This window comes from Magallana gigas, chromosome 3 (assembly GCF_963853765.1).
Source record: "Magallana gigas chromosome 3, xbMagGiga1.1, whole genome shotgun sequence".
In the NCBI taxonomy this organism is placed as follows: domain Eukaryota; kingdom Metazoa; phylum Mollusca; class Bivalvia; order Ostreida; family Ostreidae; genus Magallana; species Magallana gigas.
The window spans coordinates 57,592,700-57,620,241 of NC_088855.1; the positions used below are offsets into that span (position 1 = coordinate 57,592,700).

General features: G+C 34.9%; 2 protein-coding genes across 6 annotated transcripts; one reads left to right on the forward strand and one right to left on the reverse strand.

Annotated features, from left to right (window-relative positions):
* On the reverse strand, window positions 1-13,535 carry LOC105321518 (p53 apoptosis effector related to PMP-22). Of its 3 annotated transcripts, none has more exons than XM_011419829.4 (4): window positions 13,396-13,534; window positions 7,103-7,259; window positions 4,622-4,771; window positions 1-909 (listed from the first exon to the last, which is right to left on the reverse strand). In XM_011419829.4, the coding sequence occupies exons 1-4, from the start codon at window positions 13,429-13,431 to the stop codon at window positions 674-676; spliced, it is 579 nt and encodes a 192-aa protein (XP_011418131.1). In that variant the 5' UTR covers window positions 13,432-13,534; the 3' UTR covers window positions 1-673. The 3 variants fall into 3 exon arrangements, with proteins under 3 accessions (XP_011418131.1, XP_019920133.1, XP_065936671.1); XM_020064574.3 differs by lacking the exon at window positions 1-909 and adding an exon at window positions 3,380-3,705 and having other exon boundaries at window positions 13,396-13,535; XM_066080599.1 differs by lacking the exon at window positions 1-909 and adding an exon at window positions 3,712-4,241 and having other exon boundaries at window positions 13,396-13,535.
* Window positions 13,487-27,542, forward strand: LOC105321520 (probable RNA-binding protein 19). 3 transcript variants are annotated; one of them, XR_010712465.1, is made up of 28 exons: window positions 13,487-13,625; window positions 13,772-13,954; window positions 14,119-14,244; window positions 14,780-14,854; window positions 14,988-15,213; window positions 15,651-15,697; window positions 16,109-16,270; window positions 16,674-16,736; window positions 16,930-17,008; window positions 17,579-17,650; window positions 18,066-18,169; window positions 18,433-18,474; window positions 18,660-18,735; window positions 18,865-18,995; window positions 19,126-19,186; window positions 19,465-19,519; window positions 19,826-19,922; window positions 20,006-20,116; window positions 20,498-20,698; window positions 21,691-21,801; window positions 22,327-22,452; window positions 22,649-22,715; window positions 22,843-22,981; window positions 24,559-24,675; window positions 24,821-24,926; window positions 26,505-26,628; window positions 27,240-27,369; window positions 27,412-27,542. XR_010712465.1 is itself a non-coding variant. In XM_066080597.1 (27 exons), the coding sequence occupies exons 1-27, from the start codon at window positions 13,590-13,592 to the stop codon at window positions 27,308-27,310; spliced, it is 2,808 nt and encodes a 935-aa protein (XP_065936669.1). In that variant the 5' UTR covers window positions 13,487-13,589; the 3' UTR covers window positions 27,311-27,542. The 3 variants fall into 3 exon arrangements, 2 of the variants coding, with proteins under 2 accessions (XP_065936669.1, XP_065936670.1); XM_066080597.1 differs by having other exon boundaries at window positions 27,240-27,542; XM_066080598.1 differs by having other exon boundaries at window positions 22,330-22,452; window positions 27,240-27,542.

A 27,542-nucleotide genomic window follows, 5' to 3' on the forward strand; every position in this document is an offset into this window, starting at 1 on the left:
TACATTTTATCATTTGTTTATTCTGACATTTGAATTATGAATAATACATGAAGAAGTCTAGTGAATTGCATACAACATTATCCAGTCACAACAATAACTTGTTCATCTATGTATCACATTACAGCTTATAACTGGAAACAGCAATTATTTTGACACAATGAGGTAGATACTATTCAAGAATTAAAAACACACACACACACAAAAAAAATAGAACAGAAAACTAGACCGACACAAATGGCTTGCCAACAAAAATGTTGAAAATACATATTAACTTGCGTTGGGACTTAATCGAAGCAGTGAGTTTAAAACAACACATTTTGTTTTTAGACCAATATACAACCTCTATCTAATTGTGCTGTATGTAAATATGTTCAAGAAAAAAAGATTGGGAAATAAATACCGGTATCTTCATCAGTTCATTGGGAGTAAACTGCATCATAGACAACTTTATGGAATACTTGTATTCATCAAAGATAAAAAAAAAAACATGGCACAACATCTGAGGAGAGACAAAGTTTTAGGAAATGGATGACAGCTGCTGTCATATTTATAACAGATTACTGCAGACAGTTTTTTAATTGATGCTACAGTCCCTATACGGATGATTCTTATTCAAATTCGGTGAGAAACCATCTTACAACTGTACAATCCACTTCCTTTTTCTGCTAGAAGCCTAGCGATGATTGATTGCTCTGAATGGCTTAGAAATAGTCTTTTTGTCATCTAAAGGTAGAATAAAGAACAAGGAAGCACCCACAGTAAATATGAAAGCACCCCAGCCGAAGCCGTAGGTCCAATCAAAGTTCCAGGTTTTGAGGGTGTACATCCAGTGGCTGTCTGTTTGTAAGTGGACAATGTCCGAGTTGAACATGGCTGGGTACAGAATCAGGGTTAGTAGGTCCAGCAGAGCTATTCGTATATAAAATGAAAAAATAGTTATTATTCATCTAGCTTTATATTGTTTTATCGATTACCTGGTAATTGGTGTGTTCATTCATTTGATGCTTTCAATAAATAAATCTTTGCTACATATTTATCTAACTATTTCTCACATCAACTCTTTTGATATTCTTATGCATTAAATTATTCTGATCAATCATATTGTTACATCAATATTCATTAAATACTGATTTTCGTGGATTCTGCTGTTGAACTGATCCACGAAAATAAATTTTCATTGAAGTGCATTAATTATCGAATACTGTGGAATCATTTTTATTCGTGGGGGTCAATGTTCATGGGAAGAAAAATTTTTCCTGGTTCATGGGGATGTAATTTAATTGAGAGTGTATCAGGATAATTTTAATGAATATTTAATTATAAAGAAATGCTTGTATATATGATCATTGGGATGTAAATTCGCAGACAAAGGTTACCTACAAAAGCCATGAACATTGGTCCCCCCACAAACAATGATGATTCCACAGTAACATATTGTATCGATTAATCAGTGGCCATGAATTTAAGTATCCTTAAAACTGTGATTTTCCCTCAATCCTCCAAAATTGATGCCAACAAGTACCGTATTAATGAAACCCCAGTAACTAATCTGATGATCAGATGCACACATTACATGTACCCGGTCTATCTCACACTCATTTTAACTAATAAGTCTTTGTTATCTGTTGAGCTCAGCAATTAAAAACAAAAGAGAAGCTGTCCATGTGACAGCAAACTAGGTTTTCTTTTGAGTGAACAATATCCAAAATCCATTTGTCAACCCTGAATTGATAAACACTACCTACCCAGAGAAATGGGGTATTCTATATGCAATATTTTGTCCTAAATAAATAAGTTTAACAGGTGGTATTTTCACATAGATTATCAAAAATCAAAATCAAAGTAATATGTAAAATTGTACTGATGAATAAAAACTTCCTATCTTGAAAACTGTTGGAGGAGTAAATAACTGTACAACAGGGGTACCCTATATGCTATATTATGCGAATAAATGACTAAGTTCAACAGGTGGTATTTTTTCATAAATTATCAAAAATCAAAATTCAAATAATATGCACATCTCTGACATTAGTACAACTATTCTTCCAAACAACTAGTTTTCCATACAATAGGGATAATATATATATGCAATATTATGTGAAAAAATGACTATGTTCAACGAATGGTATTTTTAAAAATAAATTACAGGATATTAAAAATCACAATCCAAGTACATGTAATATTCACATATATGTCGAACAATTGATCTGCAAAACAACAACTTCTTTATCTTGGAAACTGTAGGAGGTGTTATCCGTACAATAGGGGTACCCTTTATTTAGTTTAAAAAGTCAATAATAAGAACTTCTGAGTGGTAGTAAAGCTAATTTAGGTCAATAATAATAAATTCTGGGTGCTAATTAAACTAACTAAGGTCAGTAATAATAACTTCTGAATGGAAGTTTAGATAAATAAGATCAATATAAATAACTTCTGAGTGGTGGTTAAGCTATTAATTGTTTTGTAAGCTTGAAATCTAATGCATTAATTGTTAAAACTATATCCTAGAAAAGATTAAAAAAAACGTAATATAGGCTAGCTTATTGTTTGTACTAATAAAATCATGTTCTACAAAAAAAACAAAAAAGTACAATGTACCAGAGTATGTCTGATTTTTTAAAAAGTTTAAACAAAACCTGACAGATTAAAATTAATTTACATAGAATATTACAGATATAAATAGATTACTAGGTACTTATTATTTTATGACTGACACAAGGTTACCTGATTATTTTCTGAACTGTCCACAGCTGGACTATTTTTACTACAAAAATTCTTTAAATGATTTTTAAATAAAAATTTGAACTCCTTTTTCAACAAAAAATAAACAAATGGATTGAAAGCAGAGTTACAGGTAGCCACAAAAACCGAGGTACGTACTACAATGTCCTTCAAATCTGTACTGATGCCCATAAAATGCAAAGGTATCGTGGCAAGAAATGGGACCCAAAAAGCTATAAATAAAAACTGTAGAAGTGCCATGACTTTAGCAGTCCGCTGGCTTGCCTTTCTTCTCGGTGACACTGAAGACCTGCAAACTTTCACTAAGAGTCTTTGTTGTTTGCGAGCCACCAAATAGATTCGGATGTGTAGAGTAACAGGTATGCTGATTATTATCACCAAAAACAGAAGGATTCCATGCTTGTCCACTAGTGGCCAGATCTCTCGAAGTGATCCACAGAATATAACTTTATCGGTTCTCGAATGGTTTCCTTTGGTAAAATCTGTAATCACTGGCAATGTTGTGAGAAAACAACTGCTCATCCATATGATGATTAACACAAACACAATGTTTCTTTTTTTCATTAAAGCATGATATCTCATTGGATGTAAAATGGCAATGTATCGGTCCACAGCAACAGCAAAATGATTACACAAAATAGCACAATATATTCCAATGGCAGACGCCTGTCGAATAATGCAGACAGTCTGAATTTCAGCGATCTTGTTCCCTCCTATATGAGAAGCCACAACCAGTGGTAAATGGACTACCCCCAACAAGATGTCTGCTACAGCCATCGAGGATATGAAGAATTTTGTAGCCAAGGATAAATGGAATTTATATTTGTTCATTGTAAAAAGGACCACGCCATTTCCTGCCAATATGATCACAATTTGCAGACTGATGAGGATTCCTAGGACAAATAGCCACCATTTTCTCAGAGTTTCATGCCTATCTTCCATGCTGCATAAGTCTTTTAGCTCCTGCCAATTTCAATACACTTCAATAGAACAATCCATATCAAAATATATACTGTAAAACAATTTTTATTCGCCGCGACTTTATTTCACGATTAACTGCCAAAAAACTGGTTTGCGATGACTAATGTTCGCGACCAAGCCTTCTCCAGACCTGTATTGTTCTAAAACTATAGACAAAGGATTGGTTCACAGCAAGAAATATTTGCGACGACAAGGCTCCCGCTAACCTTGCAAAATTTTCTCGCACATGAATAAAAGTCAGTTTACAGTAGTACATGCAGTTCCCAGAAAAATTTCAGCTTGATCTTTTCATTTATATTCAATGGAAAAAGACACAACGTAAATAAAACGTAACATTTAATTGGTTCAGGTCCAAGTTCTCACTTCTCTTCATTCACTGATGTCTATGCCTTTTAACATTCATACTATAAATAATTACTCAGGAAAAAAAGCATATGCAGTTATAATATATATGAGACTAATAGATGTAGAAATGCAGGGCAACCTCACTCACGCCATCAGCTCCTGGCTCAGGTGAGCTAAATTTAATTATAAGAACACAGCATTGATTTACAGAGATTGAAATAATACATGTATACTATGATTGTCAGAAACTACCGCATTGTGTCATATGTTGTCACAGTGATTCATTTTATTTCATTAAACTCAGCTATTTTGAAAAGGAGGATAATTCTAATTTTAAAAAGGCATAATTAGGTGCTTTCCAAATATTCAAAGTACCACCTCTTTCCACATACATATATATGTACGTGTACATGGACCAGTAAAAAAAAAGATAATCAATTGATAAATCAATTTTCTTTTTTTGATATATTTCTATTGAAATACATGTATTTTACTTTCTTTGATATGAGACGATAACTTATGAACACACTAGATACATGTATATATGCCTTACCCACGAGAGACATGAGGGCACCTGCTAGGATGAACCAGGCCCTCTTACTGCAGTGGGAGTGGATACACAGGCCCACCAGTCCACAGAGGAACGCTCCCAGGGAGAGGAGGACTGCCAACAGGATGAGGCCCCGACAAATCTCCAGCCAACCTGGAACACGCAAAACAATGAATCATAGAGTCACAGGTGTCCTAAGAATCACTCAGGCAACATATTTAATCAAAAACATCTCAGGCCAAAATCAAATCAAAATTCTCATTGGCCAATGTAATTAAAATAATAACTGCCATCCACTCCCCAGTTTTTGATAAGTCACATATGCATGGATCAGCAGATGGAAGTTCAAGTTTTTATTGGCCTGTTTTTTGTCCAAATCAAATTAAAAACCACTCTGGCCCAAAAAATTGACTTACCTTTTCTTAGTGACGTGTACCATTAGAATATAGCGGTCAGTGTTTGTATTGTGAATCTAGTGTATAGTATTAATTCCTTGTTCTGTGTTGTAATGAAGTTTGTTCTCTCTGTAACATGTATTATACCATCTGTGTGACTCAATAACAGCTTAATAACAGAACAAAGGTGTTTCCCCAAACATAAAAGAACTTAATTTAGACAATTAAGATAAACATATCCATAATAAAAAATCCACCTAATACAATTACACAAGTTTTAAATAGAAATCATAGTAACTTGAGAGCCCTTCTCTTTCATGCTGCTACCTGCAAGGATTATATTTATATAATTGCAGCTTGTCTCTGATTAGGATAAAATTAGGTCTATTTAACTCCCACATAGAGTTTATCCCTGATGAATTAACACCTCTGTCCAAACTTTGACTATTCATAGTACCAGGTAAAATTCTCCGTGAGATGATATATAAGTTTTAATTATGAAAGCAAGATAATTAATAGACTTGTTAAGTCTACCTGTATAATGAATGACTTGCAATGTTTCTTGTTATTTTCAAAAAAAGGTTTCATAGAGTATAAGAGAATAAATTACTAGAAAAATTAATGAAACGACAGCAATCACATCAAATCATTGCTTCTGACTTCTCCCTTGATAACTAATATGTACATGCCTGTTTATATATCATTTTCCAGCTGACAGTTATAAAATTGTTTGTTTTTTTTGTCCTCTCTGTATAGACTCAAATGTTCCAATTTTGTATGGTGGGAAAGGAAATTAATTTCAAGGGGAAAGCATCAATATGAAACCAATTTTACAAAATGGATAAAAAAACCCCAAATATTTGAATTCATTACTTTTTTATCATTTAATAGGGAGAGGCAGACAAATTGTTAAAGATGGCTTTATATATTTAAGTTTTGAATAGACACTAACACACTAAATTTATGCATTAAATCTAAGGACAGTAGAAATATTATTGAGAGCCCTAATTGTCAATGTGGATTACCAGAAGATTCTTATCATTTGTTTTTTGGATGTAAGAAATATACCAATGTACGAAATGAACTGTTTTCAAAGCTTTTAAATTTAAATCAAATTATTAACATTATTAATTGTCATTGACTTTTTTGGGGAGATGAATCTCTGACTGTCAATTTAAACCAACACATCTTTTTTGCTGTTCAAAAATTTATCATAGATTGTGGTAGATTCTCGTAATTCTCAGGTTTACTGCCTAAAACTGTTAATAAATACATGTACATTTGTTCAATAATCTACCCACTTTAGTAATATCCATTTCTATGTACTTTCCATTCTAAACTACTACACAGTTGTTAATTGTTATACAAGTACTTGGTAAGAACCTTGTAAGTTGTTAGAACTTGTGTTCGAACCATTTGCATATGTTTATGCAAATAAATATGTTCAAACCAAACCACTGAGGACTGCATTACACTATTATAATAGTGTACACTAATTGGGCATTTGATGTCGAGACCTGCTCCTGGATCTGACAGGTTAACTCCTGCCAGGGGAAGAACCTGGGGTGATCTTCGACGGCGAAGATCATTTAAGGAGGGAGGAATGTAGTAGTTGGGGCTATATAGACCGTGGATATCAGCATGGGTATCTCAGTGATAGAGCACTTGACTAGAGTTGCAGGGGTCTTGTGTTCAATTCCTGGTCCAGTCAATGTTTACATTTTATCAATATGGTCATTCCTCCTTTCCTACTACATCACCAAGCATTTAAAAGTTATAAAAAAAATAATAATTTCTTGAGAATAGTGGACAAACATATTCAAGCATTTTATAGCCTTCAGAAGAGATTTACCAGAGGTGGGTTTAGCAAAGCAGGTGTCCGCAAGCTCTAGCCCAAATTTGTGTTGCAGTTATAAAGAATTTTGGCAAGTGCTTGCTAGCATCCATTGATTCTGATGAACATGCCTCTGTTCATTCCTGTAAGGAAATGACTACATTGTACTATGGGAGTTTTTGTCTCAATGCTCGGTAAACTCACATCACCTACATTTGACTTTTATTAATGGGATTCATGAAGATGTATATATACCGCTATCTGGGAGGCAAAGTCCACCAACACAGATGTCCCATAATCCCCAAGTGATCACATGAGTTGTGCGGAAAAACTGCACTTCCACCCAGTCCTGTCCAACCGAGGCGATGATCAGAAAAACTCCAGCCACACCACTGAATACCTCCCCCATGATCTGTAAAACAGAACCAGGCATTGTACAATACGTGACTAATGTGGCTGTTTACTGGGGGTAATAGGTAAAAAAGATAGAGTTTTTATTTGTATAACATATGGAGGATATTTTTATAATTTAGTTAATAAATAAGTTAGTATTAACGAGGCCGAGTACAGAACGAGTACGCACGCTTTCGCGCAGCGTTTCATTTGTATTGTGACGTCATCTTTTTGCTTGGTTGACGCCATGGCGTGATAGTTTCAACTGCAGATATTCAGCGAAAATTGTTGAAAATATCTCGTTTGATGCATAAAAATAATGTTATATTGTGGAATAAATATAAATGTCTCGAAGTATAAGCTATGTTTGGGCTCGGGTCGAAAACGTGAAGAGGATTCAGCAAGCCTAGCCCTCTGTCACGTTTTCTTAACCCGCCTAAATATAGCTTAATTCATATATTTCAAGAAAATAACCATGTATTTTATATTAATGACCCTTAATATGTGATGTTATATATTTTTTTATTACTTAAATATGTCTGAATGTTTTAATAATACTATATAGATCATCTTTTCCGCCTTTGTCAAATAAAAAATAGCCATTATCTGACTAATCCGGGAAATTGGGCATACAAAAATCAACTTTGATAAGACCCCTGGAACAAACCAGGAGGTAAAAGGTTTTTTTTTATTTGACCATTTGATGCCTTTTAGCAATAACTTTAATATGTAGAACACAAAAAGAAATCCCTAGGGCAGAAGTTTTGAAAAAATGTAAAAAATATGCAAAATTGATACATTTCAAGCAAAATCCCATAGGGTCCTATGTTAAAGATTAACAAACTTTGAGATGACCCCCTAAACAAACGGTGTGGTAAATGTCTTATTTTTTAATCGTAAAATAATAATTATATCAGTAGAAATTCATGTAAAGAGTTTCATCCAAAAATCTAGGGCAGAACAAATTAGACCCGGCCTCGTTAAGATATCTGCGACATGGCGTAATGACATTCTGACTGACTTCGGATAAATTACTACAGTGCCCTTATTCATAATAAAAAAGTTTATCAATAAGATTCAGAAGTATTTGTTGTCTATCTAACTTGCCAAATAGCTCTACTGGTCAGTATTTAAGGAATTATTAATTTTTTTACTAAATACAATCAATCAAAGGAGTCTAAGAACGATAATGTAAATTATTAATTGAGGGTAATTAGCAAATCAAATTGAACTCATTTATTAAACAAGAGGCCCATGGGCCACACTACTCAACTTAACAAAACAGTTTTTCAGTTCTTTTTACATCTTTTATTCTTTTTAATATAAACAGTGAACTTGAAGAAGGTTAGAAAGAGTAGAATACTATGATATAACTGGGACCCAGTAATTTCAAAAAAAGCTATCCCACAGCATTGCAAGTTGTTGCGAAGAAATTTTTTTCCTAAATATTTCTATGTTGAACTTAAAACTGTTCATGTGGCCACTTAATTTGTCTGTGGTACATCAAAAGGATCATGGTTTGAACAATTTAGAATATAAACTATACAAAAAAACTTTTAAGTTGTTTAAACTAAAAACCTCTTATGAGTCTCATATTGACTGTGGGCCATCAATCCAAGGTCAGGCCAAGATAAAATTATTGTTTGTTTGGAATTGCCTCCCGCCTCATTGAAATACCCACGTTGATAAACTTTTAATAGCAAAAGGAGCTTTTTTTAATTGGAGATTTTAATTTGTTTGTTTGTTTTTTTTTTTACCAATGTTTAATTAGGTAAATTTTAAAGGGACATCGTCACGATTTTGGTCAAATTTTCTTTTTCTGATTTTATTATTTACAATGCTTCAGGAATGCATTTGTAATGATCAAATGAATTTTGAGAGTCAATCGTAGGATTACAAGCAAGATACAGGGCTCACAACTCTTTGTCATGTAAATAAGGCTCGTGCCCTGTTTTTGTTTACGTATGTTAAATATACCAGTAAAAATCTTTTTCAAACTGATTTGTCTATCTTCTTATTCATTTTAAGCATAAACAAACAGTTCCTAACGTTTAACATATTAGTTTTGGTCTAAAGCGGTAATTTTCACTTCAACATTTAAAATGTAAAGAAAGGCTTTGTTTACATAGCAAAGAATTGTAAGCTCTGTAACTCTCTTATAACTCAACAAATGACACTCGAATTTTGGTTGCGTATTAAAAATGCCTTTCTAAAGCATTTTACACATTAAAATTGGAGAAATAATTTTTGACCAAAATTGTAGCCATGCCCCTTTAAGTTTGAAAAATATATAAATATAAAAAAAAATACTCACTTCTTCCTGAGTCTGAAAACCCCCTGGCGAAAATTCTAAACAGTCATTCTTTTTTTTAAAGGATGGCCTCATGATTTGAACAATTAGATATACAATATACACAGAAGCTTAATTTTTTGTATATAAGTTCTACTTTGTCCCAGGATAATTAACTAAAGATAATAAAAACAGTAAACTTGGACAGTCATAGTAAACACTGGCATTTGTAATGCAGAGGCTTTTGAAGAAGACACCCTCTTCTTCACAGTACATATTATGATTATCTCCCCTTTGAAAACTATGAGGCACTAAATAATTTTAGATCCCCCGCCCTGTGTGAAGTTTAGATGAAGTGGTTCTGAAAGATCGAAAATATGAGAAGTTTACAGGTGGACTGACAAAATAATAGACGATCACTAGCCAAATTGTGTTAAACAAGAGGCCCATGGGCCACATCGCTCACCTGAGGAACAATAGGTATGATAAAATCAGCTCAATGGAGTCATAATACAAACTATCTGGACAATATACAATAATTCATGTAAATCCTGCATAAATAAAATCCATTTTCCCCTGGATGTTCTTATGTTTATAATCATTAGTCCCTTTTCGAACAGGATGATTTTATAGTCATATCATGTGTTGAGTATTGCAGTTCTCAAAAAGATCCCTAACAATAGTTTATATATGGGATATAAACGTACAGTAAACTCTCAACCTTCTCGTGAGGCCAAAGAATTGTCCTGGGGCCAAAGTCTTAACAATTATAAAGAATCATCTGGCTGATTAGTTTCTGAGAAGATTTTTAAAGATTTACCCTATAAATTCCTTTGTTAAACTTTGACCCCCCCCCCCCATTGTGGCCCCACCCTACCCCTGGGGATCATTATTTTCACAACTTTGAATCTACACTACCTGAGGATGCTTTCACACAAGTTCCAGCTTTCCTGGCTGATTAGTTTCTGAGAAGAAGATTTTTAAAGATGACTCTGTTTATTCCTATGTAAAACATCGACCTCCCATTGTGGCTCAAACCTACCCCCAAGGGTCATGATTTTCACAACTTTGAATCTACACTAACTGAGGATGCTTCCACACAAGTTTTAGCTTTCCTGGCTAATTAGTTTCTGAGAAGAAGATTTTTAAAGATTTACTGTATATAATCATATGTTTAACTTCAATCCCCCATTGTGGCCCCAACCTACCCCCAGGGGTCATGATTTTCACAACTTTGAATCTTCACTACCTGAGGATGCTTCCACACAAGTTCCAGCTTTGCCTTCGAATTAGTTACTGAGAAGAAGATTTTTAAAGATTTACTGTATATATTCCTATGTTAAACTTCGATCCCCCATTGTGGCCCAACCCTACCCCCGGGGGTCATGATTTTTACAACTTTGAATTTACACTACCTGAGGATGCATCCACACAAGTGTCAGCTTTCCTGGCTGATTAGTTTCTGAGAAGAAGATTTTTAAAGATTAACTGTGTATATTCCTATGTAAAACGTCGATCTCCCATTGTGGCCCAAACCTACCCCCGGGGGTCATGATTTTCACAAATTTGAATCTTCACTACATAAGGATGCATCCACACAAGTTTCAGCTTTCCTGGCCGATTAGTTTCTGAGAAGAGGATTTCTAAAGATTTACTCTATATATTCATTTGTTAAACTTCGACCCCCCATTGTGGCCCCATTCTCAGGTGAGCTAAAAAGGTTAAGTTTACAATTCAATAAGTTGGTTTCTGGAAGAACAGATTTTGAAAATTTTCGTAATAAATATTGACAATTTTTTTACTTTTTAAAGCGCTAAGCATAGCTCAGCCCTTTATTGTCGTTAGACTTCAACTTCCGGTGCATCGAATAACCGCCCCCTATAAGCAAAAGTATACATCATTTAAACTGGTTAGGGAACCAGTTTCAGGGGTTTATGCACATAACTGCACGGGCTATTGTGAATCTAATTTACGGGTTATTGTGAAATTAATGTACGGGGCTTACATACATCATTGCAGGGACTGTCATGCAGTGATGAGGAAATATAGTGCGTATACAGAAGCTGAAATGCTATATACATATATCTGTTATATACATACAGAAGCTGGGTTAGCGCTTTTCAGTACTATCAGTACTTTGATTTAATCTTTAGCTTTTAAGATCTGTGTAAAAACATAGAATTGTTAGCAAATCTCTTGCTTATAATTCGAAGCAAACACTCAAAAATGGTTAGTAAATAGAAATTGTGAACAATTAAACACAAGAAACATGCACTACATGTATAACAAATAAAGAACACAATTTATTTTTTCGAAATGAATCATATATATACATGTATATACCTACATATTTCCGTAAGCGATATCAAACTCTATTTAAACTGAATAAACTAGAGAAAATGCCGAGCACCTCAACAAAAACCTATTGCATTAATCTACCATTACGCAAAAAATAATGCCGAATTACCGATAGAATGAATTGTATTTCAGTACTCCTACATCAGATTTTGCTTAATTTGCGCAGGTAAACAGTTAACGTAACTGTTTGATTTACCGAAGTCTCTGTTTGATTTGATACGTAAAAATCACGAAATACAGACGACAGTTTCCAGGTTACAAAGCATAAATAATGAAAACGAAACGAAAATCAGAACAAGCTAACATCAACGTCATGTGTGAAAACTGTCGACGCATTGAAATATTTAGCCTCAATTTACTTCACAAAATCGGCACCAATATATTTTTCATGTTTCAAAAATTTCCCTTCATACGCGAACTGTTGCACAACAAGCAAATTCATCATAGTCAGGTCGACCCTTCTTCGTATAATGTCATGGCTGCTTTAAACAAAGAACCTCGTTTTAGAAGTATGGAATACGAGTCTTGGTAAAATGGGTAAGCAAAACCGGGCCGTGGCAAAATAAAAGCCGGGGCAGATCGGCAATCGTCAATTCCAAATACGCATTATTTTGCAGCAATATTTACAGCAAATACAAATATACTGGTCCATCAAATATCCTGAGATTTTAATGAGATTGGCAGATTAATAACTGCTTATCTTTTGTTTTGCCCAGGCCAAGTCTTGTCTACCCATTTTACCGGATGCCGAATCCGAGGCTATTAAACTGATTGAAATGCGCCTTTCCTTTATTATTATTTTCGTAATAACTCAGATTTGAAACAGAATTAGACCTTAATTTTTGCAATTTATATTTTCCTTCCCATAAGGATAATTTATGCTAAACTACGTTGAATTGGAATCAGTAGTTCTTCAGAAGAAGATTTTTAAAAATGCACCACCCTTTTTCTACAGTTTCAAGGTTTTCTCCGCTTTGAATACAGATCGGACTTTTATTTCTGCAATTTATATTCGCCCTCCCATAAGGATGCTTTGTGCCAAATTTGGTTGAAATTGGATAAGCGGTTTTAGAGAAGAAGTTCAAAATGTAAAAAGTTTACAGACGGACAGACAGACGGACAGACGGACAGACGGACGGACGGACAGACAGACGGACGACGGACAAAAAGTGATCAGAATAGCTCACTTGAGCTTTCAGCTCAGGTGAGCTAAAAAAGCTTACTTGGGGTTTTTTGCTCAGGTGAGCTATAAAAACCGCATACAGTACAAGAACATATTAATTTAAAATACATAAAACACGAACACACAATAACAGATGTATCACAATACAAATAATATATATATTTATGAGTTTTTAAACTATCAAAAAGACTGGCTTTGTAAAAATTAAATTATTCCGATATGATAAAAGGTGCCAGTGCATGTGTTAATTCACAGATCGGTAGAATATATAGAGATTAACATGATTAATAAGCAATGACAACTAAAGAAAAGCAATTTTCATACCTTAAAAGGCCGAACTACAATAACATTTTCAGCCATTTTTTGCAGAAAATTACGAAAAAGGCAAAAATCTTATTATTTTACATTTTCATTGATTTTTGTTTTATGAATAAGGGAGGTAATTGAAGCTACTTCCGGTTTATCATCGAAGAAGAAAACAAGCCACACGTGTTTCTGTCTTCAGTGTCAATACGATAATGTCGAGACTGATTGTAAAGAATTTACCGAAAAAAGTAATTATTAACGGCGTATTAAAGCAGATGCTTCTTTTATAATCTACAGTGTAATACAATTCAAGTTTGTTTTTGTTGAATGAACGTTAATGGAAAATATGTTTTATAGGAAAACTTCACCAAGTTATAATGGCTTTTATTTTCAGATAAAGGAGGAGAAACTGCGGTCTATGTTTGGATCCGTCGGTACTTTAACTGACTGCTCGCTGAAGTACACAAAGGAGGGCGTGTTCAGAAACTTTGCTTTCATTGGATACACTTCAGAGACGGAGGCAGACCAAGCCATCAACCAATATAACAAGACCTTTATCAATGCCTGTAGAATATATGTACGTTTAAAAGCGTTGACAGTATCTTTTTCATTTAAACACATGACAATTGCCATTTGCGCTGGTGTAAAGCAACTCTCAAAGCAATGTGCTTTATACAAAATAATAAATATGACTTGATTAAATTATAGTACATGTACCATCAAATTTGGAAATGTTTTTAGGTTGAAAAGGCCAAAGATTTTAGTGACTCAAGCAAGCCTAGAGCTTGGAGCAAGTATTCCAGGGACAGTTCAGCATTTCAGAAAAAACAAAAAAGTTTAGAAGATCAACCAAATGAAAATACGAAAGTAAGTTCAGATTAAAAATCAATCAATATTTATGTACATGTATGCGAGGAAGTGCAGCATAAGTCATTATGATAATCAAATTCCAAGGGATTCATAAATATGATAATTTGAATAAAAAAGATAAAGAGTTTTTTGCCCTGCTTGGAAAGTGATTGTGACGTCAGAGTTCATGTTTCACATCTACAGGTTTATTGTCGTCTGCTTTTCCTTCTTTAAAAACTCTCTTGAGAATTAACAACGAGCAGATGAATGTTTTATTGACCTTTTTTAACCCTTGAATTTCTTAAAATTAATTTTTATCTGTTCTCGTGACAACATGACATTTGTAGCCATATGCGATTTACACAGAATTGTGAGTACGATTCTGACAACAGAAAATTCAGTACATAATAGGGAGCAGTACATTGAATTTTCTTTTTGGTCGGGCATTATTGTTAGATCTTGCAGTGTTTGCTGGTGCTTCTCACTGGCGAGCTGATCTCGCTCTGAAATTTTTGTAGAACTTAATGATACATGTATTATTTATTTTAAAAAGAATACAGAAAAGAAAGAGAAGAAAGAAAAGAAGAAAAAATCCAGGGAGAAGGTGGTTGCTGAGATGTTAGGAGAGGTAAGCCTCAAGTTCTTGTTGTCCTCCATACTGGCAAATTGAAAAAAAGCAGTGCTTTTGTATGTGCAGTTACATTGTCATTATGCATGTATTGTTGCATATTTCAACCATAATTTAATTGTCTTATAATTAGTTGAAAGATGATCCAAAATTTGAAGAATTTGTACAAGCTCACCAAAGAAGTATGAACAAGTCAGTATGGGGTAATGATGAAGTACCGCCCAGTGGAGAAGGTGTTCAGGAGGAGGATAAAGAGAAGATAAAATATGATAAAGATAGTGATGATGACGATGATGGTGATGGTAGTGGTGAGGAAGATAACAAGGAAGAAGAGGAGGAAGGAGAGGAGGAGTTGATGGGTAGTAGTAAATTCTGAGTTTGTGTGAAAGGATAAAGGATAAAGTGTTGTACTTACACAGCCTGATGTCTTTCAATTTAGTTTTCCTTGTCCTTTCAATGTATTCAAACGATTCAATATCATAGTAGTGTCTTTGGATAAACATTTCTACCTATTAAAAAAGGACACTTCTAACACAAGCAACTCAAAAATTTCAGTCCCACAGCTCTGTAATTCTGCAATTTTAAAAATTAGATTTTGAATTGTTAAGGCTTATAATCCATTGTAAAGCTTTTAAGAGACAGTTGTTTGCATTGGGATTAAATTATAAATTATATTTATCGTTTCACTTGCTCCATTCATCAGTGTTATAAAAATCCAATTTGTTTTCATTTACATGTATTTGAAATAAGCACATTTGAAATATAAACTTAAACGTGTGTATTTTTATTCTTATAGAGGAAGAAGACAAGTTGGCTACCAAAAAGAATGTGTCAGATTTGGATGTAAGTTCTAGTCAGATACCAACATGTCTAGACATCAATCTAGTCGAAAATTTTAATCATGTGAAGATGTTTCATAAGTAACAATACTAATGTTAATACATGTATTTGTATACGGAACATCATTGATTTTTGCACTCTGTATCAAGGGAGGAAGAACTGAGAGAGAAATTTCATTCTGTAGAATTTAAATTGGTTCTACATTTTAAATGCCACAGTCAGAAAACCATGCAGTACTTTCGCGATGGAAAATTTCCAAACACCATTTTTGCAATAATTATGACATAAATAATGAAACTGCATGAGGAGTAAGTGGCCCATGGTCATTATTTGTATGTTCAACTATCTGTAGTACTTTTGAGTCTCTGACTACACAGTCAATGTGTACAAATGACCTCAATGTATTTTTTGCAGTACTTGAAGTCTAAAGTCTCGAGCCAAGCCATGCTGGAGGATAGCAGCTCCGAGTCAGAGGAAGAGGAACAAGCCATGCCTGAGGATAGCAGCTCCGAGTCAGAGGAAGAGGAACAAACAGAGACCAAAGTGAAAGTGAAACTAAAAGACAAGCAGAGTCAGGTCAGTAGGAGGTGACGAGGTGATGAAATGTTTTAGACGGTGACATTCTAAACTACAGTGCCACCATTTCTTTAATTGAACCCGCTGCTGTGTCTTTGGTTTATGTAAAGTAATGTCAAATGGAGGAAGAATTCTTTAAGTAAAATTGCATTTATGTATAGTAAATGTTCATGTACAAGTAATTTTTTTACATCCATGAATACACACAGAAAAGTTGACGCGTACATGTAGATGTACTGCTATATTGTATCTCCATTTTCCACAGTTTGACTGTTGCTTATGAAATTTGTGTATTTTACTGAACTACAAGGGGAATCTTGTGACTTTCTTTTAAAATCTCATTTTGAATAGGTACATTTGCATTTAGGTACATGTATTATTTTTGGTGCGTCATTATTTACAGTCTGAGGAAACCAAACAAAAGTACATGTTGAAGATGAGAAATTTACCTGTTTCGACAGGAGAGGTAAATATAACCTGTCAATCATTTACTGGTATTTGTTTTTGAGTGATGTCAATAAAAACGAAATTATCAAATGATAATGTCTATCTGTTGAAAAAAAAGCTTGATTAAGTTATATATTCTAAGAAAAGTTTTATAATAAATGGATGTGTACATGAATTCCTGTGAAATTTTAAAAAATTCTCATCTTTTACAGAAAGCATTAAAAGAGTTTTTTAACCCAATCAAACCAAAAGATATCCGTATTCCTAAAAACAACCAGAAAAAATCAATAGGTGTGTATATATACAGTTTATATACAATGCAGAGTGCTGTAAACTGATTCAAAAGAGGGGATGGGCAGTCAAGGAAATACCTTTATCAGAAATGACAATTTGAAAATGAAATTATTGACTTTCATTTTGCTGGTACTCTAAATTGTTACTCTAAACCCTGGAGATTCATACATATACATTTACTGTGAAACATGGTTATAGCAAATATGCTTATAATCAATTGACGCTTACAGCGAAGTGATTTTAATTCCCAATACTTTTTTTCATGTTGTAAACTTGACAGATATAACGAATTATGCTTATAATGAATGATCTGGATTATTTTTTAATGTGCTGGATTAACCAGCCATTACACTCCAGAAACTCCAAACTCCCTCAATACTAGTGCTTTATTACTTAAAAAATTAATTTTTAACCCAGTGTCCATATTACATTTACATTAAACACATTTAAAAATAACAAAAGACAAAAATTGTGTCTTGTCAAAAATCTGTAAATGTATTTTTGGCATACTTTGTCTGGTATAAAAAAAATTTGATCTTTAAATGCCGATATCTTGTTTTTTTCTAGGAGTAGCTTATGTAGACTTTTCTTCAGAGAAAGATCTAAATGATGCCATGAGAAGAAACAAAAACTTTATCAGTAAGTCACTGCACTGTGAATAGTGGGCCTATATAGAGACATACTCATTTTGAAATGGCTGAAGTTTATCATGATGTATCATGATTTTACTGAGGCTGTATTGGTTGAGCTGATGGAGGCCTCAGGTTGAGTGTTATGATACTATGACTCTATTATAACATGTACATTTATGTCAAATTATCACCTGGTATACAAAATGAAATCATTAAATTTCTCTCTGGGTCATTTTTCATGGATTGTCAACCTATCAGAACTTTTTACATATAATGGTTATTAGTATATCATTACACTCCTGTGTATGGTACATGTAAGAGTGAACTGAACATTGGCCTGAAAAATCAGATCTTGTCAGTCAGACGTAGAAAGATTGACTTGCCAACATGCACTGGTACGTATTGATGCATTACTGTTACAGAGAGCAAAAGAGTTTACCTGAAGAAGTGTGAGACGGGGGAAGAGACAGCTGTCCAATCAGAGGAGAAAGAGTCACAGCAAGCTGTACAGTCTGTGGACAGAAAGGTGGGTCTCCCACAGGGACTGCTGTACACGATGAACCGATAGTCTAAAATACTGAAAACTCTACAGTGACTGTAGATAGTAGTAAAAATCATAAAAAAGGAACTGTTTAAAATATATCTGTTAATACATGTAATTCTAATTATGAAACCCACTGCATGTTTTTTTTACATGGACACCCTATGAATGCATATCAAGATTTTGTTGTCAAGCAAGTGTTTGCAAAAGAAAAATTAGACACTGTATGATATGAAAACTATTTTTAGACTTGGGAGGAACACGAGTCACAGATGGACAGTGTTGCAGAGGTATGGTATTGAATCAATACAGTTAACCTTAGTTAAATTTTATAAGAAATAATGTATTGTTAATGTACATGTTAACCTAGCTTTAAAGTATTGAACATATTTAGAAGATACCTTATGTGAAATGTAAATCTTTTAAAACCTATTAGAATTTCTTGGTTTGATTGATTGATTATTGAACTCTACAGACGGGGCGGCTGTTTGTGAGGAATCTTGCCTACAACTGTACCCAGGAAGACTTGGAGGAACTGTTTGGGAAGTTTGGTAAGTGTGATTCAGGGTGACAACAACAGGTGCTTGTCAATCACAGGGACCTCTGTATTGTTGGACCTCTGTATTGTGGGACCTCTATATTGTTGGAAGGGTTTCAAACTGTTTGCCTTGTTAATCCAGGGCCGATAGCCGAGGTCCATCTCTCCATTGATACTGTCACCAAAAAGATTCGAGGCTACGCCTTCATTTTGTTTATGATGCCAGAGCATGCAGTACGAGCTTATGAAGAGCTTGACGGAACCATCTTCATGGTAAGATAGCGTTGTAAATGTGTAGGAAATGTACCAGAATCACTTCTGCTGCAGACTAACCTGGGATATTCTGTCTTGCACTTGACTGTTGATTAAATTGTTCACAGCCTCTGTTTTTTTCATAAAATAGGGACGGATGTTACATATTCTTCCAGGGAAGGAGAAACTGGATGAAGAGAAAGAAGAGAAAGGTACAACCTTTTTGTAGATGTTAATGTGAAAGTAATGTACAAGTCTTGTACATCATTATATGACATGCTTTAGATCATTGAACTGAGATAATAGGGGTATCAGTAAGAACATTTTAAAGATGGATCTATCTGTTTTAACTTGATTCTCTCTTCTTATGCAACTTATTTTAAAGAGACCTCTGTTGTCACAAAGTCTGATATTGTAGATTTTATAGAGTTCTCTGTTTTCACAAAGTCTGATATTGTAGCAGACTCTGTTTAACTGTTGTGTTTTGTAGAGGGATCCTCTTACAAATCCAAAAAAGCTGCACAACAGAAAGCCGAAGCCTCAAGGTGTGTGTTACAAACCTAGTCATCATCTGAATGTCAGAAGACTTCTCCAATACTCCCGATTGAAAAATTAGACTTATCAATAGAAATTTGATTTTGTAAATTACATAAAATACAGGACAAAAAAGCTCTTTGATACATTATCAGGTCAAAGAAATGTAGTATTTTTTCTAGGAAGGAAAAATCTATAATTAACATGGCATAAACTGTAAGCATAATTCAAGTTTAGAGATCAGAACACATTTGTTTTGTACAAAAGTAAGCTAAAGATGAATTCTTGCCGATTCAGTTTTCAAATTTTTTTTCCAGCTCCCATAATTGGAATACAATGTTCCTTGGAATTAATGCTGTGGCTGATGTCATGGCAACCAAATACAACACTGAGAAGAGTCACATCCTGGACCCAGTAAGTCTGTGAGATCTCTGTTTCCACTAGTAGAACTGTTGCTTGTCAAACTATCTTGCTAACTTGTTGAATTATTTTACCAGGAAGCTCCTCAGAGTCTGGGAGTCCGTATGGCTTTAGGAGAGACACAGATCGTAGCAGAAACCCGCTACTTCCTGACAGAAAATGGAGTTGTTCTAGATAGTTTTAGTCAGGTAGTCATGAATTTTAATGGATAATCAAAATTTAGTTTTGTAATACAAACTGTACTAAAATTATATTTGTATTCAAGTAATAAATATTTAACTAGACTACTGTAATGTTATTGGTAATAAACCTTGTACACATTGCTATTTACTGTAAATTCCTTATATTACGCAAGTACTTAATTCCGCGATCCCGCTATTAATTATCAAATCGCGAGAATATAATATCGCAAACGCGGAACATTTATCTATAGCTCCCAACTCTTAAAAAATAATGGCAAGGTTTTAGAATCTGTGATTTTACGCAGGAATAAATTCCTCGCGTTTAATTAGGAAATTACAGTATATCATTTTAACTATAATTGCCACATTTTGTCCTCCCTCTGATAGGCTGCCGCTCCGAGGAGTAAGACGGTCCTCCTCGTGAAGAACCTCCCCGCCAACACAGACCCCGAGGATCTCCGGGAAGTGTTCAGTAAACATGGGGCCCTGGGGAGGGTGCTCATGCCCCCATCAGGAGTCACAGCCATCGTGGAATACCTGGACCCAACAGAGGCAAAGCTAGGCTTCAGAAACCTGGCTTACACAAAGGTGATTATCTGTTTTATACCAGCCTTATATATATACAGTAAAACATGCTTATATAATGAAGGGCCAGGGATGGGCAATCTTGCTTCGTTTTAAACGTAATTTGTTATATACGTTAGCTTCACAGTCTGTTTAAACCCCACAGGGAATGAAGATCACTTCACTATAAGTGTCAAGTCATTATAAGTGTGTTCGCTATGAGCGTGCTTTACTATACACCATCTTTTATAAACTAAGATCTCATATATACACCCTTTAGTGTGGTTTCATTAATTTTTTGAACATTAATTTATATGGATTTCATTGTTTAATTTGATCCACAATCTAATGTTGATGGAAATTTCATGTCTTTCAACTCATTTTATTGGTAAAACCATTGTTCGTTTGTATACCCAAAGCTGAATTTTCTTAATCATTTAAAATTCATGTTTAAAATTAAACAAATATTTTAAAATGATACCACAGAATATAAAGCATGCATGTAGTTGGACTTTTATGCAATTTTCTTTAAATCAAGGATAATTATCTCCCTTTAGTCATATCTCCATTGTAAGTCCAGAAGTACCAGTAAGTGAATACATGTATTGGCATTAATTTAAGATTAACTCTTTTTGATCCTCCCACTAGATTTTTTGCAGCAGCCTTATTATAATTAGGTAGCTCATCTGAGCTCAAACCTCAAGCAAGCTTTTCTGATCAAAATTTGTCCACCATTTGTAAAGGTCATTCTCAGTGTCATTGTCCATGACCTTAAATTTTCATATTTTCTGGAACAACCGAGTCATTTTCACAGTATCTTGTGAAGCACTTTTCTTCAATTCATTAAATTCCTTAAGAGAGGTGATAATAAAACCCCTAAAATAGAGTTTTGTGTTTTTATAAAAGTACACTGTAGAAAAGGGTGTAAAAGTTAACTTGAGAACAGTTACTTGGATGATCACTGTGACCTGGGCCTCTTGTTTGATTTGACCAGCACTGTATTCTTCTGATTTCAGTTTCAACATGTTCCACTGTACTTGGAGTGGGCCCCTATGGAGGTTTTCAGGAAGCTGGCTGTTAGAGAGAACAAGAAACAGGAGGAGTCGGCTGATTCTGGAATCCCAGAGGTAAAGGTAAATTGTTCTGTAGGAATCCCAGAGGTAAATTGTTCTGTAAGCAATGGTCATTCTCCTTAGGAAAAAGGAAAGGGTTATTAATGACTGCACAAACTAAAAACCAAATATAGAAAATTACTTTGAGAAGAAAAACAATGTAATTAATATCATAAGCCTTCAAAGAGCTTTTACCCAGGACACATTGTCGGCTCTTCGTTGTACATAAAGAGAAAGCCAGAGGTACATTGTATAGAGAATTGTAATTCTCCTTCAGAAAAAGAAAAGGGGTTATTTTGACAGTGCAGGCCAAAGTTGATGTATTATACAGAAATTGACTTTGGGAAATACAAGCAGTGTAATTGATAAGCCTAAAAGAGCTTTACACTTCTGACAAATTGTACCTTGTTTTTCTGAAAGAGAAGGTTTCTGATAAGATTGTGTATAAATATAGAAGTTTACCTTTATAAAATTGAACATCTTGAATTATCAACCTTCCTATAGCTTTACACTAAAAATAAATTGTCCTTTGTCTTTTAGAAGGAGGCCAGGGCTGATGAGGAATCATCCGGTGAGAGTGGGGAGGAGGATGCGGGTCCTGAACCTGACTCCACGCTCTTTGTCAAAAACCTCAACTTCAGCACTTCTGAGGAGGGCCTCAGACAGGTTCGACTCCAATTCTAGTCCTCTTACACACTCATTATCTAAGAAACAGGCTTAGAACTGTCACCTTCATTGATGCTATTGTTAACACACTTTAACGGAATTTCATTACTTGCAAATATCTGCATCTCATCTGTAACGCTTAGAGGATGTTCAGCATTATTTTAATACAAACGCTATATTTTGTAATTCCTTTCAGAAATTCAAAAAATGTGGGGCGATTCGTGCTGTTTCTGTAGCAAAGAAGAAAGACATGAAGAATCCAGGTAAATGCACCGAGATGAATAGGTTTACCCATGGTCTGCACAATGTAAGCTCTCATCTATAACTTGATGACGTTGTGCACAGGGCGTATCATAAATTGAATCTGTCTCTATAACTCTCACCCTGCAGGAAAGTACCTGTCCATGGGGTACGGGTTTGTGGAGTTCCAGAAGAAGGAGAGCGCTATGAAGGCGCTGAAGGAGCTACAGCACACAGAACTGGACGGACACATGGTGGAGCTGAAGCTGTCCAACAGGACGACCCTGGGGTAAGAAGGGAACTCTCACACTGACCCTGGGGTAAGAAGGGAACTCGGGCACTGACCCTGGGGTAAGAAGGGAACTCGGACACTGATCCTGGGGTAAAAGAGAACTCGGACACTGACCCTGGGGTTAGGGAGGGAACTCGGACACTGACCCTGGGGTAAGAAGGGAACTTGGGCACTGACCCTGGGGTAAGAAGGGAACTCGGGCACTGACCCTGGGGTAAGAAGGGAACTCTCACACTGACCCTGGGGTTAGGAAGGGAACTCGGACACTGACCCTGGGGTAAGAAGGGAACTCGGGCACTGACCCTGGGGTAAGAAGGGAACTCGGACACTGACCCTGGGGTAAGAAGGGAACTCGGACACTGACCCTGGGGTAAGAAGGGAACTCGGACACTGACCCTGGGGTAAGAAGGGAAATCTGACACTCACACACACCCTTTATGTAACAACATCACTCACAATTATAGAGTTTGCTGTATAATTGAAATACTGCTATAATTCCTGATATCTTTTAAATTTATTAGCCAAACAAAAAGCTGACACTAGTATTTGGTGTGTGTCCAATTTTTATAAACTGCAGATCAAAGCAATTTCAACTTAGATTGTCTTTGCAATCAAGTTATCTCCCTTTGACCTTGCAAACTTTCATGTGTCCATGTTTCATGCCTTGATATTAGTGTACACTAGCAAGGATTACTATTTCATATGTGTTTTGTTTAACAATTGTGAAGGATTCAGCTCTTTTATGTCTCGTGATAAAATCATTTCCTGTATTAAATGGGCAACAAAAGGATTCTACCCCTTAGGGTGACATAATAGGGGCTTTCCCTAATTGAAGTCACCTTAACTTAGCAAAAACACTAAAAATTAACAAAACTTCATTGCATCAGGTCTACATACCGGTACACAGTAGATTGTATTGCCTTATCAAATCACAGTGGCAAGTGAACTGATAAGTATCTTAATAAAAGTTCAAAGTTCAAGTCCTCTTTGCAACATTGTGCAGTGGCAAGAGATTTGACACATATTTGGCAAGATAACTTCAGAATGTGACTTTATGATTACAAATTATAGCACATGTGTACTTGTACCACTACCATTGTTGTGGAATTTACCTGTATGGAGTTCCTTGTTATAAACCACTTAACAGTTTCCTGCTTTGATAATCCCCCAGGAGGAAGTATTTGAATTTTGAGCTGTTAGTCCCCTGCTGTTGATGTACTGGTATCATATAGCAGTGTATTGGTTCGCTTAAAGTTTGACACTTTTTGATTGATATACATGTACATTATAACATGACTCAGACTAGTGAATGGATATGTCTGTTGTTTCAAATGCATTCCAACATGCAATAAATTGGAGTGTTTTAGCTACTTTACTGCAAATTTATCTTTGCATTATACTAACATATGCTTTCATGACAGAGAGAGAGAGAGAGAAAGAGAGAGAGAGAGAGAGACACACACACACACACGGACAGAGATGGAGAGATATGCATCACATCAGTGAATTACCTTTTATTCTTCTGCTTTTGATTTAAAAAAATAAAATAAAATATGAAACAAAATTCTTCACAGAACACAAAAGGTAACAACAAAGAAGAAGCAGAAAGTGAAAAAACAGAAAACCACCAAAATCTTGGTCAGGAACATTCCATTCGAGGCCAAGAAACAGGAAATCTATGAACTTTTCAAGTATGTATTTTAATGATTTTTGTGATTAATAAATGGTTAGCTTTGACCAATCCTACTTTGTAAGACTTTCTCTACACCATATACATGTAGTTACAAGCAAGAAATTTTTGTATGCATGTGTGTATGAGTAAACTTGCTGTTTTAGGGTGTTCGGAGAATTGAAGTTTGTGAGGCTCCCCAAGAAAATGGGAGGGACTGGGAGTCACAGGGGATTTGGTTTTGTGGACTTCTTGACCCGACAAGACGCAAAGGTTTGTACTGTGCTCTTATTCCATGTTTTCGATCATGAATTTGTCAGAGGGTGGGGTTTGGACTTGTGGACCTCCTGACCAGGCAGGATGCAAAAGTTTGTACTGTGTTCTTATTCCATGTTTTCGATTACCGGTATGCGTTTGTCAGAGGTTGATTTTGAATTTGTGGGCTTCCTGAACAGACAAAGTTTGTACGTGTACTGTCTTCTTATCCAATCCCCATTGTTAGTGGGTTAGGCACCACAGTTCTGATGTGTTAAAGGGACTTGGACACGATTTGACTTTAAATTTTCAAATTTCATTTTTCCATTTTCATTGTTTAATCTGACAATCATAGAAGTTTATAATGCTATGTCAAAATTTGAAAGTCAAATATCAAGTTATAAGCAAGATACAGAGTTCATAATTCTTTGTTTTGTAAACAAAGGTCGAATATTGTCATTTTTACATATGTGTTGTATTGGTGTAAGTTTCAATCAAATGTATCTTTCTTTTGTTGATAATAGTATTTATGAAGATATTGAATTAGTTTAAATTGTTTTTTACATGTCATGTTGTCCAAGACATGGTAATTCTCTACATTACATTTTTGTTAACAACTATAAGACTCGAGCTTTGTTTACATAACAATCAATTCTTACCTCTGTATCTCGCTTGTAACTCGCTTTTAACATTCAATATTTTGGTCAATCATTTAAAATGCACCAGTAAACCATTTTATACATAAAAAATAAAAATAAAATTTTTGATCTCAAATCGTGTCCAAGTCCCTTTAAGAGTTAAGGAATGAACCACCAAAAAGTTTAGCAATGTTATAAAATTACTTTCTCTTATTTTCTAACATATCTCGATCATCTTCAGAATGTATAGATCATTCATAGTGACCCGTCTAAAGCTTCAATTTCCCCTATCCTTTGCTACTAATTGCATCAAATAGAAAATGTACAGCTCATTGAGCTAAGAATATACACATTAGATTTTAAAACTTTCTGCTGCCTTTCCATAGAATTACCATTGAGATTGGACCAAGGTTTCAGAGAGTAGTCCTCTTTTTTGTCATAACTAAAACAACATTGAGGTCTGGTAAGATTAACATGCACAAGTTTAATAACTCTCATCCATCAGTAGAACTCCAATACTGCTGCAGATATGAATTTTAATACTTCTAATGAATTGAAATGAAGGACTTTTCTTGCAAGGAGATGAAGCTTTTCTACTCCCTTACATTAGACCTGTTAATGTGAAAAAAAATCAATTCCACAGTTCAGGAGTAGACCGAGGAATCCGAGTGATCTCCTGTCCCCCCTCCAGACATACTCCCACTTCTTATTGCATAATCCAATTTTCTCTGACAATTATTGATTTGGGTAATGTCTGTTTCACAGGCTTTTTAATGGACGTCTCATTTTCTTCCATTGCTACATTTATTTTGGTTCTTATAGAAAATTCATCATTATTTGTAATCAAGGCATTCAAGATACAAGGGAATCCCTTTTTCACACACATGACAGGAATACATGCCAACTTTGTTGTTTTCTGTATGACAGTTTTTAGTCATTTTCACTATTCTTCATATAGAGAGCGTTTGATGCGCTGTGTCACAGCACACATTTATACGGGAGGAGACTCGTCTTAGAATGGGCAGAGAGTGCAGAAGACCTGGATCAGCTCAGGAAGAAAACGGCTGAACACTTCCATGATGGCAAGTAATTTTATTGGTCATTGCCTCTTCAGGCTTTTGGGGGGGGGGGGGGATGTCTTTCATGCTCCACACAATTAGGATCACATGGCACAAAGTTTTACATACATGATCATGACTTGGGTGGCTTTAGATGTAAATACATCTATTTTGATAAAGGTCCCCCTGAACCAATGAAAAAGTGGTGGTTGTCAAAAAAAAAAAAGGGGGGATGTAGGGTTAATCTCATATTTCATTTCATTTTCCAGAATAAATTTCAGAGGGAAGAGTATTTTGTATGCATGACTTTTTATACATATTCTCCTCTTGATCTGTGCTTCACCTGGATGTATACGAACGAGAGGAAAAAGGAAGACCTGCTAACCCCGTACTAGTTTTTGTGTTGGTGAACAATTACACCCACACACCATACGCTGTAACTTCCTTGTTTTATTAAGTCTTGTTCTGAAACATCAGGAGAAAAAGTGGTTATACGTGTATTTAAATGGTTTTTTTTTAAAAAATAAAAATTCTCTCATTACCTGTAGCCTCAACAGTCTCTCACTAGATGTTTTAAACTTCATACATTTAACAAAAAACAAGCTTTTTAAATTAAATCAATTTTTTTTTAACAGATGGACCAACAAAGAGACTAAAGAAATCAGCAATTCTAGACAACCTACAGTCAGCAGGTCTTAATCTTTAGTTAGTTGTCCTCGAGACTGATCTGTAGTCAGTGCGACAAGTCAACAACTTCTGGACACTGGCTCTGTAGTCAGTGCGACAAGTCAACAACTTCTTGACACGGGCTCTGTAGTCAGTGCGACTAGTCAACAACTTCTAGACACCTAGCTGTACATTGTTCTTTTTGTTTTTGTCAACATCAATCTTATTCAACAGGAAATTGATGAATTAATAAATGATTACATATCCTGTTA